The sequence below is a fragment of the Lipophrys pholis genome, assembly GCF_963383615.2.
Source record: "Lipophrys pholis genome assembly, chromosome: 6".
Taxonomy (NCBI): domain Eukaryota; kingdom Metazoa; phylum Chordata; class Actinopteri; order Blenniiformes; family Blenniidae; genus Lipophrys; species Lipophrys pholis.
Window position 1 is genome coordinate 16,350,755 of NC_137629.1, and position 19,368 is coordinate 16,370,122.

At 42.2% G+C, this 19,368-nt stretch overlaps 1 protein-coding gene across 1 annotated transcript; it reads left to right on the forward strand.

The window, feature by feature from the left end:
• The first annotated feature begins 681 nt into the window (after window positions 1–681).
• Window positions 682–18,191, forward strand: snx25 (sorting nexin 25). The gene is made up of 21 exons (XM_080465376.1): window positions 682–1,646; window positions 3,847–3,931; window positions 6,218–6,434; window positions 6,975–7,147; window positions 8,265–8,451; window positions 8,806–8,876; window positions 10,369–10,559; window positions 10,648–10,779; window positions 10,932–11,081; window positions 11,174–11,299; window positions 11,393–11,557; window positions 12,430–12,561; window positions 13,018–13,158; window positions 13,459–13,572; window positions 14,844–14,921; window positions 15,032–15,115; window positions 15,194–15,311; window positions 15,400–15,466; window positions 15,900–16,081; window positions 16,938–17,038; window positions 17,116–18,191. The coding sequence occupies exons 1-21, from the start codon at window positions 1,272–1,274 to the stop codon at window positions 17,179–17,181; spliced, it is 2,955 nt and encodes a 984-aa protein (XP_080321502.1). The 5' UTR covers window positions 682–1,271; the 3' UTR covers window positions 17,182–18,191.
• The last annotated feature ends 1,177 nt before the right edge of the window (window positions 18,192–19,368 follow it).

Consider the following 19,368-nt stretch of genomic DNA (forward strand, 5'->3'; position numbering starts at 1 on the left):
CAAAATTCAAAATATAATTGAAGATTAAACATTAGTTGTCATTGTACCAATAGCCCTTTTTTATATTATCTATCTATCTATCTATCTATCTATCTATCTATCTATCTATCTATCTATCTATCTATCTATCTATCTATCTATCTATCTATCTATCTATCTATCTATCATCCATCCATCCATCCATCCATCCATCCATCTATCTATCTATCTATCTATCTATCTATCTATCTATCTATCTATCTATCTATCTATCTATCTATCTATCTATCTATCTATCTAAACTAGAGGTTTGCATTCCCAGAAGAAAGTTCAAGTGTGAATGCTGAAGGCTGAGTTAAGCTAATCTATATCCCAGTACATATAACACATATATCTAATTCAACATGTCTGAAAGGGGTAGGAATAAAAGTTTTAAAATAAGAATGATCAGTTAATGTGATGGATGAATAAGTTTAATTCCTATAAAAAAAAATGTTTTATGTCGAGACAATGAAGTCTTTGTACAAATAAATCTATTGCAACACAAACCCAGGCAGGGACCTGTATCTGGAAGTATGCGTCTTTAATGAAAGCAACTGTCCCAGGAAGGCGGCGCTTTCTAATCTATGCAGAACTGCCCTCAGACGAGAGGCCCCGCCCATTGCAAAGTACCGTGATGAGTAAAACGAGCGCACGGAGAGGGGTTTAAACGGGCGCTGATTGGCTGACAGTCCTTCACACAGATCAGTCAGCTGGAGCTAGAAGGAAAACAACACATTCTTTATCTCTCCGGGATTTCTGGGACCTGCTACGCTTTCGTCACAGTTTTCATTCTTCACACAGCTTCGTTTGGGTTATTTTTTAAAATATTCATTCAGGAAGCGAGGATGTAGTGTTTGTGTCGGGCCGGTTTTTTGTTTATTTTAGTAAACGCTAAGGTTAGCCTAGCCTCCTGCTAGCCGCTGCCACTAAGCCTCGTTCTTCCGCCTTGGTGTCTCCAAGGTGACGGCGGCGGCCGCTCCATCCACACCGTCACCCCGGGTCTACTCCCCCCCCGCTGTCTGCGTCCCGGAACCGGGACTGTGGATGACTGAGCCCGCTGGGCTGCGAGCCTGTTTCTGACGGGCGGGCCGATGCGAGGACGGAGGGGGACGTAGCACCGTGCGGGGTCGGAGAGGAGATGTCCGTGCGGGGATGCCTCTTCCTGCAGACGGTGCTGCTGTAGTCGAGTGTGCACGGCGTCCCTCCTACCGAACCAGCGGCTACACATAAATGGATGGTGGGGTCGCAGCATGCCCACCCCCTCAACTATTCACACCACCACGCCGCCGGGAGGGAGCATCAGTGGGGCAGGAGGAGGCGGAGGAGACGGAGGAGAAGAGGGGCCCATGTCTGCCACTTCCAGCGCTCCCATCGACTCCTCGTTCCGGTTCGTCCCAGCCTTCTGCCTGGGCGTGGTGGCGGCGGGAGTGATCCAGCTGGCCTGGGGCGGGCTGACCCTCACCTCCGTCTTCCTCAAGCTCTTCATCTACGTCTCCTTCGCCCTGCTGTGCGTCCTGGCCGGGAGTTTCGTCCTGCTGGTGCGAAAGAGTCCTGTCAAAGTCAGCTGCTTCGACCGGAGCAGGAGGCAGTCCGCCGTGCTGCTGGACTTCTTCAACAAACTCATGGTAAGAAGAGCTCTGAGCCACAAGGATGAGCCAGGGAGAGTCTTTTTAGGTAGCCACGAACGAAAGGGATTCTGTGGCCACAGATTAGGGAAGTGTTGTTACTCATTCCATCAAAAGTGGAAGGAAATCTCCCATCTGTCCATCTTCTCTTTTGTCTCACAGCACATGGGACTGCAAGACTATGATCAGACACTCAAGACAGGTCACAAGTCTATCACAATTCCATATACCAGGGGTGTTCAACATGAGGCCCGTGGGGCAAAAACCAGCCCACAAAAGGCTTCCATCTGGCCTGACAAACCACCAAGGAAATTGTAGAATTTTCAAAGAAAACATTGATTATTTTTAAAAGGAATTTCTTAAGACAAGTGGCACAACACTAAGTCCCGCGCTGTTCGTAACACTGTCACAAAAGATGCTATCAAACTAGTCTCAATAGCCATACAGTCACATTGAGTTTGTAATAACATGTATAATGCAACGGTGATAAGACATTTTTATTATCATTTATATTTTAGACATTTTACAGTATTTCACACCAGATGTTTTCATTAAAATTGTCGTCATGTTGAGATTGTAGTATATATCAGTAGAAATAGTTTGGTTTTGTAATAATATAGACATTTTCATGATGTACACTCTGCACCACAACAAAGAAAAAGTTTATACTTTAAATTGAAAGGTTATTATGGCACTATTTTACTAGTTCAGCCCAGTCAGAACAAAATTGAGCTGTTTGTGGAACCTCAACTAAAAATGTATTTGACCCCCTTGATCTATACCAACACACATTCACACCTAATTGCAGTTTATTGTCACTAATTTCATTTAACAAGCACATCTTTGTGGGAGTACCTGGACAAAGCATGTGAACCTACAGGGGCTATTCTAGCTTTAAACCAAGAGGTCTAACCAATATATCATTGAATGTCCCCTTGCATCATCATGTATATGGAATTTGCCAACAGTTTACTCATTCTGAGCCTTTAGTTTAGACTAATTATTCTGCTTAGATTTCTTTGATACTGTATAGATATGATCAAAATAGAAAAGAAGAATGAAGCTAAACTTACTTCTTTGTATCGGGGTGTAGTTATTGATGACTAAATCGTCTGTATGCATGAATGTGTGTGGTTATATTAGCCCTTTGATGGACTGATGACCTTTAAGGGTACAAAGCCTGTCATCCAGTGTCAGCAGAGATTAGCTTTAACCCTCCGAGACCCTGCTCTGAAGGAAAACTGGATAGAAAAATAAAAAGCAATAGACAGAAGGTTTGTGCTATGATGAACCCTAGTAGCAGCACCAAAGGAAAGAACCATAGATTTGTATTCACAATCAGTGATGAGGCACCTTTTATTCAAATCACTTATGTCTGAGAACAAAAAAGATAATCATCAGAATACATTTTATTTATTTATAAACAAGATCTATAGCTGTGTCGCTCAATCCTGGTCCAAGACGACTGATGGAATAATGGCTAAGAAATAATAATATGTGGTATAAAACCCAAACAAAGTCAGCGTACTGACTCCATAATGTGTCTCATCCCACACAGATGAGTGAATTCCTGTGGATCTCTAATGGCCTAATGTAGAAGCCATAATGCTGAATCACATCTCATGAACACTTGCTTGTTTTCTCTCTTTCACCCCCCATCTCTGCTTCCATCTCAATTATTTCTCGTCTCTCCATGTTTTCCCGTCGTCTCCCTGCCCTCCCATCCTCGCTATGTTGTTCTATAATAGATGAGGCAGACTCAGGCTTCTGGATTTAGACTCACTTGCTACACACACACACACACACACACACACACACACACACACACACACACACACACACACACACACACACATACAATAAATGTTAATGTATTCTTCCAGAAAAGGGATTGTGTCCTTGCAACCTGCCAGTGGCTGTTCCTAACAGGCAGCTGCAGCCCAGTGGTTGTCTTTCAGCCGCAGCTGATGACTTATTGATGTGGGCAGCGGAGAAATATTGTCGCAAGCATTTGTCTGGCGGACATGTCGGACGAGGGAGGACAAATCAGAGCCGCCTCGTCTGGCAGGATTTGAGGCTGATTTGGACACACGGGTCTCACTCTTCTCTTTCCTTGTGTTGCTTTCCAGTGTTTGAGGATTTTATGTCCCCCCCACTTTCTGTGATTCAAATGAAAAAGAAGTGTTGTCCTGTTTTGCAGGGTCGTTTTGTGGTGCTGCCTCAGGAGTCCAGTCAGGGCCGGAAGGTGGTGGTGTCACACAATGTGGATAAAGCCCTGCAGGAAGGTAATGACTCACCTGTGCAATGGATGGAGTTTCCATGTTAATGCTAATACATCAGGGACTGTTGTGAGGGACTTCAATCCAGACTGAGCGTCCGCTCTTCTTTACGGAGCAAGCGCGAAAAAGCAGCAAATCAGGATCCTTACGGTGGATCACGTGGCAGTCTCATGATAGCCTGAGATCACTGGAGAGTTGAATGTGACTGTTTTTAAAAAGTTGCTGCTCTCATCAAAACAATATCACCTCCACCATTGTTTGCATCTATGTTGATTTAGGTTTGAATTTAGGAGCCAAATTGGATCTGAAAGCGCATCTTGCGCATTCAAAAAATGTCAACTATCTGAGAATTTATACCATTATTTGATTTTATTGACATTTAAATATATGATGAAGTGGGGCTCTGTGTTACCAGATATAATCATGTGCTTTATTCCTGCTCTGTTTGTGACAGCTGTTTGTTGTCACGGCATAAATACTGTGCACTGAAATGTTATAATCTGTTTGATATGGATATGCAATCCTTGTTTCTGCCATGTGCAGAGATGCATTTATCCCTGTAGAGTACATTTGCTGTTTCATTCCTAAAATAGTGGTTTAATTCAAAAATCACCCAGGATTCAGATGGGTTTTCTTTCTTTTTTTTATTCTTTGTTACATTTCATGAAGTGATTCCAACTGCTGGAAACACTCTAAACTTCTGTTTTTGAGAAAACTGCTGACTTATGGAGCTCTGTGACCATCAGTCATTGATCCCTCCCACTCATTACACCAGCTCTTAACACACACACACACACACACACACACACACACACACACACACACACACACACACACACACACACACACACACACACACACACACACACACACACACACACACACACACACACACAGAATCTGTGGATCAGTATGTTTGGCTGCCAAGTAACAGATGGCACCAGGATTTACACTGATAGTGTGTATTTGCACATGCTCTCGTCTGTGTTTTGAAGAGTTCCACTGGAAGTTCGAACGCTCCTTACATTCATGGACAAGACCGGTTGAGTCAGTGAGCGGGTCCTTTGGTGCATCAGTGTGTCTTTTGGCTCTGTTCCTTTAAATTGAACCAGGCAGTGAGCTCAGGTTCTACATTATTACCTTCACTGGGGATCTGTCAACAACTGAAGACTGGACACACTTTATAACTATGATTCTGTTTGACATAGTCCACAGATTGTACATTTTAGTGGCTTCAGAAAATCAGTTTGTATTTTAAAAAAATTAAGTGTTTAGCAATCTTACAGAGTCCGTTGGGGTGTTTTGTGCATATTTTTTCTGTGCATGTATGGGTTTTATGCACACATCAGATTCTTCCAACAGTTCAAAAACATGTGTTTGAGGTTAATTGGTGAGTCTGAAAGGAGTGAGTGTGTGTTTGGTCTGTGATAGACTGTCTGGAGTGTATACTTCCTTCACCCGTAGTGAGCTGGGATCAGGTGGATGGAAGCTGCAGGTTGTTAGTGGATCGCATGTCAAAGTCATTCCCACCGACAGTCTTTACATCAGGGTTGTTAAATATAAGGCCCGTGGGCAAAAAGCTCATGTGTATGGGATCCCATCAACAAAGTGAAGCGTAATCAAGGTTGGGCCATCATTTTCTCCAGGTAATCAGGCTTCCCTCCACCCTGTTATGCTGTGCCAGAGCTGTGTAATCACTGAAAATGTGTGTGGCCTGAGGGTCACGTGTCACCACCATCTGCTCCTACGTTATCTTTATCAGTGCTGAAGGCTGATTCACTTATTCGGCAAATCAAAAAAGGAATAATTGATTTGGCTCACAGCTTCTATGGAATCCCTTTCCAGTTCTGATTCAAAGCACCACGCGCTGTCCTTCAAAGCCAAACTGAACTAACATCATTTATATGCGGTCATCAAAGCTGTCGCTGGTAATTGAAATTTCTGGGTTTGATTTCTTCTTTAACGTATAAATAGACATTTGTGAGACTGAAGCGGTGGCTCATGATACTCTGGTTGCAGTTGATTGTAGCTGCGATGTTTCCAGCTTTCCTCTGGTTGTCGCCTCATCAATGAAAGAGAGTGAGAAGCTTCCCTGGTCCACCTCAGCTTTCAGTCGGCTGTAACAAGCTCTCTGGAGGAGGCACAGAGCAGATGAACGAGCAGTCCCCAGACTTTGACGTGGCACAGCTGGGTTTTGGGGAAATGAAACTTTGTGTTCAGTGGAAAATAGATTCAGGATTGCTCTTTTTGTCCACCTAACACAGCACACTTCCCTCTGTTGCTCCCCCCTAGTGTTTGACTATGCCTACCGAGACTACATCCTGTGCTGGTACACTCCTCTGAGTCACGATAAGGGCCAGTTGTACTCCATGCTGTCGGAGGACTGGTGGCAGATGATCGGGCAGCTGCGATCCCGACTCGCCAACATCGACCTGGTCAACGTGGTGTGCTACGACAGCATCCGAATCCTGCACACACACTTCACTGACCTCAAGGTTGCATCTGCCAGGTACAACACACATCTGTTGCCTTTCAATCTCCAAGGCTGTCAACCGCTGTGCAATCGGGGGAAGCCGCTGAAATAATGCGACTCCCGAGGTCTGACTCACAGTTGTTTACCAGGAAATGAGCTCCACCTTTGTGTTCCTGAAAAGAGCTCTCCTCTCACCTGTCACAGCAGCGTAATTTCATGTTCACAGACGGGGTGAAATTACTGCTACACAGTGTAAATAGCATTAGAACATTTTCCACTCACTCAGGTACGCACGCAGACCGCAGTAAAGAGCAGACACAGTGGTGATTCACGCATCATCTGCCTTTATTATCTCTGCAAGTGAAGCGAGACTGATGATTTGACCACCGGCTTCCCTCATCTTCACTAGTTTGGGAACAATATAACAGCAGCAGGGTCGCATTTTCCAAGAGAATTACCACGGTGGTCAGGAAAGCTTTATCTTATCTGATGTGACACAATGATCTCGAAACCATCCCTGCCGCTCCCTGTTTCAGTCTCTGTGTTAATCTGCTTCCTTTTCACGCTCGCTCGCAGGCCGGACGAGTGCACCCGGCCGTTTCCTCTCCATCCCTGTTTGATGAGCCCGGACTCAGAGCTGGCCTTCCTCCGCTGTGTGGCCAGAATCCTGCTGCTATGTCTGCTGCCACAAAAGGACGCCAAATCTCCCACACTACGCTGCTGCCTCACGGAGGTCATCACCACCAAAGGTACTGAAATCACATGAGGCCACTATGGCACCAGGGCTCTGCCACTCAATCATACCAAACCAGGGGTGTCAAACATGTGGTCCGTGGGCCAAAACCAGCCCGCAAGAGGCTCCAATCCGCCAAACCACCAAGCAATTTGTAAAAAATTCTAAAAAACTGGATATTTTTTACCACATTTTTTAAGAGTAGTGAAAATGGCACCACAGCCAGACTCAAGCTGAGATATTAGTGATGGGGTTATTATGGCCCTATTTTACTGGTCTGTCCCACTCGAGATAAAACTGGGCTGTATGCGGAATCTGAAATAGAATGTGTTTGACACATCAGATCGACACTATTTCCATTGCATCAGGAATGAAACGGTGCTTATTGTGTCGTAGGGATTGCTAATATGACATTGCTCCAAGTCTTTTGATTCTAACCTGACTGCAAACGTTGCTACAGTTCAGCCGTGATGTGACAAATGGGTGTGGACAACTGCACGACACGACACGCACCATTTGTCTCTGTTGCTCTGCCAAACGTTCGGAGCTGAATACATAATGGGGATGAATTTGTGATCAAACTTTGTTCCTGGCACACTCGGACAGTATTCACAGCCGACACGACAGCAGGAAAAGCACAAGCGCACCCTCGCTGGTGTCCTAATGTGCTACAGTCAAACCCTCTGCTGAAGTTTGTCTTCAATCTCCAAGGGAGAGGGGTATTTGTGAGCTGCTGGGAAAAAAAAGTCTAATAGGCTTCTGTTGAAAATGCTCTGATACTGATAGTATCAGTTGGGTTCTGATACTATCTGGTACAAGATGGTGCACAGTTTGCAAGATAACTTTGTGATTCTAAAGAACAGTTTTCGTAATACATTCATCTGTTTTTCATTTGAGTTTTGTTCCGAATTATGACTATACTTCTTCGTTTAATTTGCTATTTGAAGAGAAACGAATGTTGTGCGCTGAAGGACTCAACAAAGTCAGACAATCAACTTTATTTCATGAACTGGATCATTTCTGTTGTTGTTATGCTTTGTAAAGAGGCACACAGTCATTTTCCCTAATTCATTTTCACATTCATATGCAGTTTTTTAAAAAAAGATTTTTTTCCTTGTGTGTGTGTGTCCCAGTGCTGAAGCCTTTGGTGGAGGTGCTCAGTGACCCGGACTCCATCAACAGAATGCTGCTGTCTCAGCTGGAGCAGCGGGAACAGCAGGCTGAGCAGCAGAAGAAAGCCTACACCTACGCTGCCTCCTACGAAGACTTCATCAAGCTAATATCAACTTCTGCTGATGTCAATTTCCTCAAACAACTCAGGTAAGACAAGAGGTGCACACGCATATAACCCCCCCTGGTTGCTTTACAGTATAAATATCTATGCACTTTATATCTGACCGGTGCCTTGTTAATCAGCCAGCGTAAACCAGTTATCTGTTCATCTGCTGACTTGTTGCCATGGGAACAGACAGCGTCTCCTCTCCAGTGCACTCGCTGTGAATGTGGGGTTGGCGTATTACTAAAATGTAATCTTGTTAGGCTGGAAAATGATGACTTCACACTGATGTCTTTCTTTACTCACTGCATGCTGTGCATTATGTGTTTCACAGTGATGGTGTTCCATTAGATCTTCATGAATGAATCAAAACAGCGGGTCGTATTCTCTCTGTGCAGGTATCAGATCGTGGTAGAGATTATTCACGCCACCACCATCAGCAGCCTGCCGCAGCTCAAGAAGCAGAAAGGTAGCAGCAGTGCTTTTCACCACCGTGATGCAGATTGACGGAAGCATGGATGCTTGAGAAATGTGTGGCATTAAAGAAAAGCACTGTTTTACTTTGTTTTTGTTTCCACTTTGAAGGCGCTGGCTGCTGTGACCTTTGATCACTGTCAGTCACAGACTTATTTAACAAGTTTCCTAAGAGTAGCGGACACAACACAACACTGAGACGTGAGCTGAGATAGTGGAGAAGCTGCTATGAAAGCTTGCGATCAAACTAACCTCATAGCCATGCTGTCAGCTTGAGTTTGTAAAAACATTATTATTCAACATCTGTAGGAAAAGTTCTTGGGACTTTTCACTTTATTTTACACCAGAAAGTTTTGTTAAAATGAGTCTGACACCCCCGATGTAGACTCTTGAGTTTACTCTTAATGTTTAAGACTGAAACCCGAGAGTGAAACCTTGATCTGAATCTCAAGGCTCAGAACTGGTAAACATCTGCGCCTCCCATCTAATGCAGTGATTCATTGATCGCTGTCACCAGCAATGGAAAAGACTAGTGTCAATGCTTTCCTTATTGAATACTTCAGTATGGAAAATACATTAAAAAAAGATTTATTTCTGGTTAACCAAGTTCAGTTGTGTCTTGCCTGAATTCAATCAGGTTTTAAGGCAAACAGTAAGAGAAAATGCAGATTGTAGATATGATGGGAAACCTGATGGTCAGTCCAATATGTGAGATAAGACCCTGTTAAGGTGATCAAACCAAAATAAATGTTTCATGCAAAGCTTAAGAAACTACAGTCAAGAATATAACGGACATTTACCTCTGAAAATGTCAAGTCGACTAAAAATCACTTTACCTTTGGCATTTAAAAGATAGATTGAGCTTATCAAAACCACATTTTTTCTTTTCAATGGCTTATACAGGAAAAAAAACAAGCAAGATGTTGACAAAATCCATGGTCTCCTGATTTTATTGTTTTCCTATTGAATTTGATGTTTTAGTAAAAATTTTACGAATATTTATTTTTTTATTTTTAGGGTTGTATAGGCATCAGGATTTGTATGAAAACATCACATATATCAATATGAGTGGGTCACAAGTCTTTTTTTAAAAAGAAGAAAATGTACTGTAAATCTCGGTAGATAGACTTTCACTTAAAGTGTGTTCCAATGATTGTCACATTCACCCGTACACACACACTACAATGAGTGACTGGGTTCCTTTCACTGTATCTACAAGGCAATCATTATCCTCACTGTACCAAGTGAGACACCCTCACCCCTACTATAAAACACTTTTGTTTTTGTTTCCTTTTAAGTTTGGGATTTCTTCTTTCATTTTGCTTCCAGCTTTAAAATATTTTGATATTCTCTTTTTTTTTTTAATGGTGGTAGTTTGTTATTTTTGGCTGCATGCATTTATGGAGTATTATTTATATGTAATTCAGGAGGAGACTTGGTGATGAAGATGACTTGAGTGTACTCGATTTCCTTGTGTTTCCACCCAGAACGAAAAGGCAAAGAGTCCGCAGCAATGAAGGCAGACCTGCTGAGGGCCAGAGATATGAAACGATACATCAATCAGCTGACGGTTGCTAAGAAACAATGCGAGAAGCGTATTCGCCTGCTGGGCGGACCGAACTACGAGAACAACGAGGAGGGAGGAGCGGACGAGAGCGACGAGCCTCAAAGTCAGAAGGTAAGCGGCTAAAAAATCAAATGCTCCCCTGAGCTGAAATGGTGTCTGGCTTCTGGATCTGTTGTTTTGTCTCTCCTCTCTTGTCCAGATTCTCCAGTTCGATGACATTTTGAGTAATCCAGGTTACAGGGAGCACTTCAGAGTTTACATGGAGAGAGTTGATAAGAGAGCTCTGATAAGCTTCTGGGAACTAGTGGAAACACTTAAAACTGCCAATAAGGTAACTGCACACACAGTACCCAGGATTTCGCCTAACTTCTGTTTCTAACTCTGAGAAAGAAAAATAAAAGAGCTTCTTGAGCTCCCTGGTTTGAGCATTTAGAGGAGGTGCACAGGATTTCTCACAGATGTGATGAAAACTTCGTTTGACAGAACGAGGTGCCCCAGATCGTCGGGGAAATCTACCAAAAGTTCTTTATGGAAAGTCGAGAGATCCCGGTGGAGAAGGTTCTTCTTAAGGAGATCCAGCAGAGCCTGGTGGGCAACAGAGGGACACAAGTCTTTGTTAGATTACAAGAGCAGGTAAATGCTCCTCTTGGTACTTTGGTCCAGGCGAGAGTCTTTTGTTTGTAAATGTGAGTCACATGCTTGTGTTGTTTGGCTTCATTCTGCAGGTGGCTGAGACCATGAGGGAGCGATACTACCCCTCCTTCCTCGTTTCTGACCTCTATGAAAGGCTGATCAAAAGAGATGAGCAGCACAGCCAATCACGATGTAGCACGGAGGAAAAAGAGGAAGGGGTGAGAAAAGCACACGCCAAATTTGACAATTTTCTTCACTTATAAGTTTCAATCAGATTTAAAAAAAAAATATCAATTCCCCTCCCTGCGCAGTGCCAGAGTCTGGATGCAGAAGCGGAGGTGTGTGACGAAGGCAGCAAAGGAATTAATGAACAAGCCAGCTACGCTGCTACCAAGCTCCGGCTGCTCTACGACAAACTGGAGTACAAACGACAGGCTCTGGGTTCCATCCAGAACGCACCCAAACCCGACAAAAAGGTATCAGGACGCAAGAGAGTCGATCGAAACAAGAGTTTCTTCACAATCTGCTGCGGGATATCAAAAGTCACACACACCCAATAGATATGGTTTCTTTTTTTCCCCCCATGTTGCATATAAATGTAAATAACTATTAAAGAGTCTGATCAATATGAAAACATTTAATTTTGTGATATGAAATTTGACTAATACTGTAGCTGATGGCTCAGTTTCCATTTTCTAATTATTCCTAAATTTATAAGCTATTGAAAATGTGAATCATATCAAATTTTTTCTATTTTGTCCTGAGTGACTGATCAACATTCTTATTAATTGACCTTCACTCTAATGAATCTCAGCTGAAGGTTTTGCTCTATAAATGGTTCAGATGATGGAAAATAGGCCCGATTCCTTTCACGTTTTTACGCCTCAAATTTCAATTTTTATAGGTGTAATTATTGGCAGATTTCATAATCAAGAAGCCAAGACTGTAGAAAAACAAGGCAAATCCCAAACTAGTGATCGTCCTTTTATCTCGCCAACATCCAATCTTAATCTGGTAAAAAAAAAGTATCTTTGAGGCTGATGTGTTATTGTTGGTGTCCCAACCTGAAATTCACTTGAAAGGAAAGAAAGTCATTTAAATTCATCCAAATGCTACATCATGGTGATCTGAGTTTTATCAGGATATTAACTCAGAATTGAGGTGAAATGTGATCAGAATGTGTATTGTATTGCATCTGCCTGCATTCATACTGCATCTCTTTGAAATATGACACAATATCCATAGCACTCATGATCAGAAGGCTCACTTCCCGACTAAACTCAATTTTCTTGGTTCATCTTCAAGACAGTTCTTTATTTAACTGTGATGATTGTTTGTTTTTTTTTAGATCGTGAGCAAGCTAAAAGAGGAAATCGGAACCATGGAGAAAGAGCACAGTGAGCTCCAGCAGCATATCACAAGGACGGACTGGTGGTGTGAAAACCTGGGGCACTGGAGGGCGACCATCACTACTGCCGAGGTAACAATGACTCCATTTAGCACTACACTTGGTTTCTATGCTGGTTGGAGCACATTTCATGCTTCAACTCTAACTTAAGACTCTGCTTTCCAGAGTGGTTTGCAAGGTGAGGCCGTCCTCTCACACGGTGCAGGATAGAAGTAGATATCCAGGTCAGCCACCTCAAACATTTACAGGAGTGTGTGAGGATGATCTGCAGAGTCCACACAGAGCATCCATAGAGATTCTTTTGTAAGTGCATCAAATTGGACTACGCAAGCAAGTCACGCCACACGGATTGTGGAACGCCCCGATCCAGTGCGTTTAATAAGTGTGAGACACACTTGATAGGCTGTGGTAATTATCTGTCCAACCACCACGTGACCTTCTAATGATGATTTCATGGCTCCCAAGAAAAATGCACTAATGTTAAATTGCAGCCCCTTGACTGTGTGTGTGTGTGTGTGTGTTTTTCAGGCTGCTGAGGAAGGCAGTGAGACCGTGGCTTCCTACTGTATCTGCGTCAGCCTGGCAGAAGGAGAGGAGACGGCCAACAGTCGCTGGAGCGTCTACAGGAAGCTCACGGAGTTCCAGATGCTGCACAGGAAGCTGACTGAGGTAACTGAGACCGACACGTAGATCAATATTTCCCTCAGGGCCACCTGCGCCACTCTTCCATTTACAGCACTGAGGTGGAAAGACTAGAAATAATGACGTGATGATTGATTTATTGCAGGTAACAATGTGTCCGTTTGAAGCCTTTATAGCATGCCTCTGTGGTGTTTAGTGTGCTACAATCAATTTAACTGTGAGATCTGAAACGGCACCTGCTTTTATTCAGTGTATCTCATGTCCTGTGTTTATTAGTGTGCCGTGGACACATATAAAGTATTCTTTTAACCTCTGTGTGTTTCGCAGTGTTTTCCTTCACTGAAGAAACTGCAGCTGCCGTCGCTCAGTAAACTCCCCTTCAAATCCATCGACCAGAAGTTCTTAGACAAGAGCAAAACTCAGCTCAATGCCTTTCTCCAGGTAAATCTTTATCTCACTGTGTGTGACAAATCACTTTAGAGATGCACAGATACGACCTCTTTTTACTCCCCATACACCACAAACTGTGGATCAGTGTGTCGTTCTATCGAAACCAGCATTAACCTTGGGCTCACCTGTTGGATCATAATGTTATGGCTTACCAGTGTATCTCCGCAGGTTTTAACTCCTGTCTGAAGTGAGAGCGCTCCAGTGTTTCTTTTCCTTTGTTTTCAACCAAACACATTGAATGTTAAACCCTTTTCCACATTTGTGGGTGAACTTTTTTCAGACTGTTCCACATTTCCCATTTCTTTTATCCCTGACTGGGATGTGTTTTTCTTTCTTTCCCATCTAATTAAGGTTGAGATGGTTCCTGTTTAGTTATTTGTTTTGGATTACCCAAAGTGATTATTCCCTCAAATAACTGACTTGTTTGGGCTTTTCTAAAATTGAAGCTGCAGTCATTCATGTTTCCTTTTGTCCCAACCAAAAGTTATAGGATTTATTTTCAAGGGTTCCTCCAACAACTCTGAGATAATTATATTAATATGAATGTGAGATTGATCCATTCTGCCGTTTCTAAGGAGGGGGGGGATCAACAGAAGCAACCTGGATGTTTTCCACTACACACTGGTCAAAATTACAAACTTCTACTTTTGTGTAAAACAAATCTTATTTAGGTGTAAAACTGAACTTTGAACCATCATTGTTTTGATTATCCTTTTCCTCAGTGTCCAAATATTTTGTGCATAGCATCGTTTCATCAGCCGATTATAATAAAACACATTGATTTGTTAAGGACCTGAATACCTACATGGTTATAATTAAGCATATACCAATACCAGTATCTGTTCGATACCAGGCACGAGTACTTGCTCTCATAAAACTGCCACCGATACCACTTTACGGCAGCATGCGGTTTACGGCACTTAACTGCAAAGCGCAGGCGGCCAGTGAGGAGCGCAGAGCTCTATTTTTTTTTCTGCTGTCAATATCGTAAATTGACGGCTGGAGGCTCCCTGCCTAAAACAGTGCACTGAAATGGAGCTGCCGCTACTTAACTGGCTTTAGCAGCCAATATACTGCCTGTGTACTCATACACTACTCATTTTGGAAAAAAGTGGTATCGGTGCATCCCTAGTTACAAGTATTTTGGGAATTGAAGTCCTAAAGAACCTTTCAACATCTGTTTCTTCTTATTGATCATAGCTGTGGATGCTGACTTTAGGTGTCTCTTCCCTCTGTGTGTCTCTGTGCGTCTCTGTGTGTAGCGTCTGCTGACAGATGAGCGGCTGTGCCAGTCCGAGGCTCTCTATGCCTTCCTCAGCCCGTCTCCAGAACACCTCAAGGTTTGAAGTGCTTCTAAATAACACGCCATTGCAGAGTGATGGATACATGCCGCACATCAAACATTCGATCCAGCGTCATCGTTTATTTACGTCCTCTTCAATTTGTGAAGGTGATGTCCATTCAGAAGAAGTCCTCCTTCTCGCTGGCGTCCTTCCTGGAGCGGTTACCTGGAGATTTCTTCTCCCATACTGAGGTAAACACTAGTGCAGATGTGGTGAAGCTGCCGCAGCTCTCTGCTATCCTCTTTCTCACTGTGTGTAAACGTCTTTAGGAGGACGGAGACGACGACAGCGACCTGTCGGACTATGGCGACGAAATGGACGGGAGGAGGGACGCGCTGGCCGAACCTTGCTTCATGCTGATCGGGGAGATCTTTGAACTCAGAGGAAGTGAGTGAGCACGCCGAGCCGATCGTGACCTCAAACTGTCACCGAGATGAATTGATCTGAACTTCTCCCTGTCTGTCTCCACGCTCAGTGTTTAAGTGGGTGAGGAAGACTCTAATTGCACTAGTCCAGGTGACTTTTGGACGAACTATCAACAAGTAAGTGGAGCAACGTGATGACTGTGGAAGTTCTGAACCAGGGCTCTGCAACCTGAGGCTCTGGAGCAACGTGTGGCTCTTAAGCCCCACATTTCCCATCCTGACTTATAATAGAAAAATTGCGACATAAGATCTAAAAACTGTATATGAAAGTTTCTAAGTTGTGTTCATTTCATTTTACAAGTTAAACATGTCCAACAACAAGCTTTTCTTTTTTCTTGGTCAATCTGAGATGAATTTGTTATTGTTCCTAAGAACTTCATCCTTATGGATTCTTCTCCAACTTCAACAATAAGAGAATTCATGAATGAACCATAGTATGCAACCCCAGCAGTTATAAGAAATTGTTGGGATACCTAAATATTCTTTTTTCCATGTATTCTTATCCTGAATTCCTGTGAGATCAAACTTTAAAGTCGCTGCTTCTTCTCAGACAGATCCGGGACACTGTAAACTGGATTTTCTGTGAACAGATGTTAGTCTGTTACATCAGCGTGTTCAGGGACGCCTTCTGGCCAAACGGGAAGCTGGCTCCACACGTCAAGGTTCGAACCGAGTCTGAACGGACCGAGACGAAGGAGCGGGCTCAGCAGAAACTGCTCGACAACATACCGGGTGTGAACACACACACACACACACACACACACACTCACACACTCTACTGCTCTCTCATGCACATGGCAGAGGAACATTTGAGTGAAGTGACACTAATAACACATATTTCTACTTTTCCAAACTCTTCAGTCACTGAACTTTCTCACTAAATCTTACAGCTGAAAGGAGCTCATTTTTTTTATTGTCGTCAATATTTACGAATCACTGAAGCAATAATGTTTAGTTTCTTCTGATGAGCTGAAGAGAAACCAGATTCTATCATGGATCAATGGCGCCACCTGGAGTTGGATTTTATATCAAAATTTGGGATTTATTACTAAACTAGAATGTGTCTGTATTTATTTGCCATATTTTGAATATTCTTCTATAATCATGATTACACTTCTTTATATTTATTGTATATTATATTTCAATATATTTAAAATAAACTAAATATGTAAAATATTTATACCTTTTCAACAGATAATTAGTCTTAATATGATATTTCTAACATGTTTAAATGAATTATGAAATAAGTGGAAGCTAAAGAAATATAGATATAATATAAAATGTATATATATGGAGAAGGATGGGGTTTATTAAATTGTACTTCTCGAACATGCAACCAGATTATATAATTTGCTGTTACTTTTTTACTGAAATATCTTTGGTTGATTGGTGTAAACGGTTGATTTTTGATATTTGATTTTGAGCATGTTGGAAATATTAAAAATGAAATGTGAAAAAAACTATTTATGAAATGTATAACCATGTGTTTTGTATTGAAAAGAAAATAATCATTTCTATAAGCTTACAAATGTTTGCCATATTTACTGATTTCGTCTGTTCTCATTTGGAACGTTTTCTCTAAATTTAGATGCACTAGCGAATCTGGTGGGTCAGCAGAACGCTCGCTACGGGATCATCAAGATCTTCAACGCTCTGCAGGAGGGTAGCGCCAACAAACACCTGCTCTATGTAAGAACGTCTCTTCCACCAAACCTCTCTACAGTTGTCCCAGAGCCATGATTGTAATGATTCTCTCTTTTTTGTAGGTTCTAATGGAAATGTTACTTAAAGAGGTGTGTCCTGAGCTGAGGGCAGCGGTGGACAACATGTGAACTCACTCAGTCTCGGCAGGTTCATCTTTCAGGCCTTTCTGTAGCCGACCAATCACAAACTGCCAAGCCAGAGGGGGAGCAAGCCTTCTTGGTGCGGGTCAGAGCCGAGTTCCTCCGCGACGACACGGTGGAAAGCCGACCTGGCTCCGGGCCGAGAGGGAGCGAGGTTTGCCCTGGTGCGGATCTGAACCGGGAGAGGTCACACGGGAGTTTGACCTCTTCCTCTCCAGACCCATCACACTCACAACAGAACAAACTCCTCGTCGTTTCAAACATCACTGAAACAGCATGTCTGTAACCGAACAAACTGAAAGCAAATCTCTTGTTCTGGTGTGAATCTTCTGGTGTGACTCGCGGCGGTCTGCTAAAACAACTTGATTGTTGGGACTGTTGATTTGTGGAGTGGATAATCCACAGACCTCGAGTAAATCCAGCAGAGGTGGTTGATTTCTGTCTGTAGGTTTGGGACCTCTCAACATTCCTTCTACACACACAACCTGAGCAACAACATTTGTGTTCTGTGATTCTGATTCTTGTTTAAAGCTTATAATTGTGCAATATAATGTCATGTAAAAGTAATGGTGATCATTTTATTTATGATTATTATTGATAGATTTTATTTTTACCAAAAATTGTTTAGAAAGCGTTTATATAAGCAATAAAATGCAAACAAAACATCTCATGGTGTTTCTGAAGTTTCTGCCACACAAATGTCTTGATGTTGTCTATAATAAACATGGACAAATTGTCACTTGGATTAAAAAAAAAAAGTTTTTCAGCTTGATATCAATGAGGTTGCTGGCTTTCAGCTCCTTGCATGGCTGCAACCTCCATTGGTGCGTGAATGTGTGTGTGAATGTGATAAACGATGCAAAGCGCTTTGGGACTGCTCACACAGTTGAAAAGTGCTGTACAAGTGAAGTCCATTTACCATTTCATGTCAGTATCACTAATATTTCAGCTCAGGTGTCAGTGTTGTGTTGTGTCTGCCACTTTTAGTAAATTTACTGAAAAAACAAATCAATGTTCTTTTTGATTTTTACCATTTGCTTTGGTGCATTCATTGGCTGGATTGGAGCCAGATATATTTGACACCCCTGAGCTAGATGGTGAGGTTGGTGTCAAATTACGGGGGGGTTGATGCGGCACAGCAGGTTGAGTGTGGGTCCGAGTGTTATACAGAGTCCACGTGTGTTTGAGATTCATCAATCTGTGCCTGGAGATGGATCCCAGTGGAGTTTCAGAAAATTAGGAAACTGTAAATTAACACAGCAGATGCCTTCAAGTGTAAATAAACCAGAACTAAAAGCAATTTACACAAAATCACTGAATCCAAATGGAAAGATTAAAAGCATTCGGAGGAGCGTGATGGTAATGAGTTTATCCATCAGATCTTTACAGAATCATATGCCAGTGTTTTTGTCCATTTATGTTTATTGATGTCCAACAAATCAAATAATGAAGAATTCAGTGGTAAATCAGAGATTTCAATCTGAGATGATCAGTAACTTAAAAGCTTTTTGTAATGTGATTATTTTACCAGGATGTCCCAGTGTGATGATATCTTTTATGAAAGACCAAGCTAATGAAGCATTACATTCACAAGATAAGAGGAGAAAACCTTAGAAAACATGTGTCGTAGTACCACAAGAAAACTGCCTTTTCCTCCCTTGTAGGATTTTTTCATGGATATGAATGCACCATGTGTTTCTAAAGGGTGGGGATCCTCTAGAAGAGGAGGAGGCTGTGAAGTCCAAAAACAGGATCAATATCGAACTGGATTGAACAAAAGCACCTAATTGCATTAATCAGCATACATGTGCATGTGGTATTGGTGTTAATTTAATGGCTTTGTCCCTATTGTACTTGTTTTATTTTTTTAATCTCCTGTCCCCCTTTAAAAACCTGTCATTAAAACAGATTTATCTGATCAGACAGTGTTACTTTAGTTTCCAAAACTAGTGCATATATATATAAGAATCCTGATGTAATTAAATTTAGTGAAAGTGAAAAGAAAATAATTTAAAGATGTCCTTTTTTTTCTTTTTTTAAAATTGGGATCATGTATATCATCTGACTGGACAAAGGAAAACTAGATAAAATGAATGCTTGAATTAGATATGTCATGTATAAGATATATACATGTAAATTTCCATTTCATTTCATGCTGCTTTGTCTTTCACACAC

Bases quoted from the DNA above. Each gene is read 5' to 3' on its own strand.
- snx25 (XM_080465376.1), top strand. From the start codon at position 1,272: ATGCCCACCCCCTCAACTATTCACACCACCACGCCGCCGGGAGGGAGC. The intron at 11,558-12,429 runs GTATCAGGACGC...GTTTTTTTTTAG, and splicing joins CACCCAAACCCGACAAAAAG to ATCGTGAGCAAGCTAAAAGA. The intron at 15,467-15,899 runs GTAAGTGGAGCA...GCTTCTTCTCAG, and splicing joins TTTGGACGAACTATCAACAA to ACAGATCCGGGACACTGTAA.